This window comes from Elephantulus edwardii, unplaced genomic scaffold (assembly GCF_000299155.1).
Source record: "Elephantulus edwardii isolate Elephantulus edwardi_28Jun2011 unplaced genomic scaffold, EleEdw1.0 scaffold00033, whole genome shotgun sequence".
Taxonomy (NCBI): Eukaryota; Metazoa; Chordata; class Mammalia; order Macroscelidea; family Macroscelididae; genus Elephantulus; species Elephantulus edwardii.
This window is the reverse complement of record NW_006399783.1, coordinates 12,967,253-12,969,578: the sequence shown is the minus strand read 5'-3', so window position 1 is coordinate 12,969,578 and position 2,326 is coordinate 12,967,253. Positions and strand designations below refer to the sequence as shown.

General features: G+C 44.2%; 1 protein-coding gene across 1 annotated transcript in view; it reads right to left on the bottom strand.

Annotated features, from left to right (window-relative positions):
• NEURL1B (neuralized E3 ubiquitin protein ligase 1B) overlaps positions 1–1,262 on the bottom strand; it is a 74,577-nt gene extending 73,315 nt beyond the window's left edge. The window contains exon 1 of the mRNA XM_006884426.1: positions 1,182–1,262. Within this exon, the coding sequence (XP_006884488.1) occupies positions 1,182–1,262 (81 nt within the window). The remainder of the gene's footprint in view (positions 1–1,181) is intronic.
• Positions 1,263–2,326: the final 1,064 nt, after the last annotated feature.

The window sequence follows — 2,326 nt, the reverse complement described above, 5'->3', positions numbered from 1 at the left end:
TCTCTTTCTCTCACTCTTAGTTTTTGCTGGTTTCTTATACATGTTTACAATAATATCCAAACAACTGTTTGTAGCAATTTGCTTAAGCACAGCAGTCATAGTGAGGCTGACACAGGATTGGGCAGGGTTGTGTTCTGTTGCACACAGAGCAGCTCTGAGTCAGAACTGACTTGAAGGAGCCAAAACAACAACCACCAAAAATGGACATATGTATAACAAAAAAAGGAGATATTTACCAATATATGCACAGTCCTTCACTTACATGTGGGACAAATCTTTGGGAAACTGTAATTTTGAGTCTTTTTATTCAGGTTTATAACTGAGAGGAATTTTTTACCAAATGCTTTGCAACATACTTAATGTCTAGTATCCTTCGAGTACCCAAGACATAATTCTTTAAATATGTCTTTGGTTTGCAGCTTGGTGAGGGAGAGAGTTCATTTGTCCATTGAAGGGAGGGCGTGCATCTTGTTCCCTTTTGTGTATCAGCAGCAACAGAGATGCTGGCTTATATTCTTAGTGCTGCTATAACAGAAATACCACATGTGGTGGCTTGAAAGAAGAGATGTTTTCTTACAACTCAGGAGACTTTCAGTTGAAATTCAGGATGCGGCTCTAAGGGGAAGTCTTCCATGTCTTTCTCACCTTCTGGCAGCTGCCAGCAATCCTGGTAGATGGCTTGTAGATCCAACTATCCGTGGACGGCCTTCTTCTCTCTGTGTATCACTGTGCCTCTTTAGCTTTTTTTTTTTTTAAGAGTTATAACTGAATCTTTTTTTAAGCCTTATGTGCCCACTTAGCGTTTTCCACCAACTCGGGGAGCAGAAACTTTCACAGGCTTCACAATTTTTTGTTTAGGTGCTGCTTTTGTGGGAGCCTTAGTAGCAGCCATTGCAGTCTTTTCAGATGCTTGTTTAGCCTTTTTTGCTTCCTTGGCAGCCCTGATAGCCTGTTCTCATTGAGCCTTTCTAACTTCAGGCTTTTGAGGCCATTATATCAGCTAGAGAGGCACCAGTGATGGCCCTTTGGAATTTGACTGCTTGGCAGGTTCTTTTCTTTTTAATTTCTTCCTACTGGCCCTTTTTGTGCTTTCTTCTGTAGAGGACAGTCCAATTTATCTGCCGTGGATTCCTTTTGGAAAGGAAAGCCGACTCGCATTTTGCATTAAAAAACTGGAACACCTTCCCGTCGGTCCTAGGGTAGCGCCTCCCTTGCCCGGGGTAGATCTTGTACCCGCTGAAACTGCACAGCTCGACCTTCATGGCTGCGGCTTCAGGGGAACTGGGCGCCTCTTTAGCTTTTTATAACTTAGAAGTGATTAGGTTTAGAATCTACTTTACTTAGGTCTGACCTTAATACCATATCCAAAAAGCCCTGTTTCCAAACAGGATCACATTCCTAGGTACAGGAGTTAGGATTCCAACATGGATTCTGGGGGTACACATTTTAATCCGGAACACATGGAGTCACCCGAGAGTTCCTTTCTTTCTTCTGCCTCAGGCATTGCTCCTGCTCTTGTCATTCTGACTCTGCGGGTCTGGGTGAGGCCTTGGAATCTGTACTTTTTCATCTCACCCCACTTCCACCTGTGATTCTGTTGTGGGGGATCTTGAAGAACAGGATTCCAAGCCTTAGAGTAGCAGACAAAGCTAATGTCAATCAGCCTCTCATCTAAGGAGAGTAGAGTCACTGAGCCCTCGGAAATGCACAGGCAGAGCCTCTGGTTATAAACCGAGAGAAGAATACAATAATAAACACACCTGCAAAGAAATTGTTAATCTATTGCACAGGCTCGCCAGGCTGACCTACCTTTTTATTCCCAGTTAACACATCTCTATTCCCTCAACCCTTGGAGTTCTGTCGTAGCTGGTTGAGAGCCCGCTCCCGGAGGCCCCAGCTGTCTCTGGGTCTAGCAAACAGGAGGACAGGGTAGGGACACATTTTTCATCCTTTTGCAGTCTCTGGAGAGCTTCCAGGTGGCAATATTGTTAGCTGCCATCAAGGTGGTTCTGACTCATGACAACCTTACGTGTAACTGAACAAAGCATTGTCTGGTCCTGTGCCATCGCTGCTATTGGACAGGCCCAAGCCCATTGTTGCAGCTATTGTGTTAATCCATGTCCTTTCACTTTCGCCAACCCTCTCTGTAGCAAACACATAACAAACACAAAGCCCTTTTCTAGCAAGCAGTCACTCCTGATGTCGTGGCCAAAGTGAACAAGACAAAGTTTTGTCGTCTTCATTTCAAAGAGCTGCTCTGACTAGATGTCTCCTGGGATGTGTTCATGCTTCTGGATCCAAAATATATCAAATATTCTTCACTAAC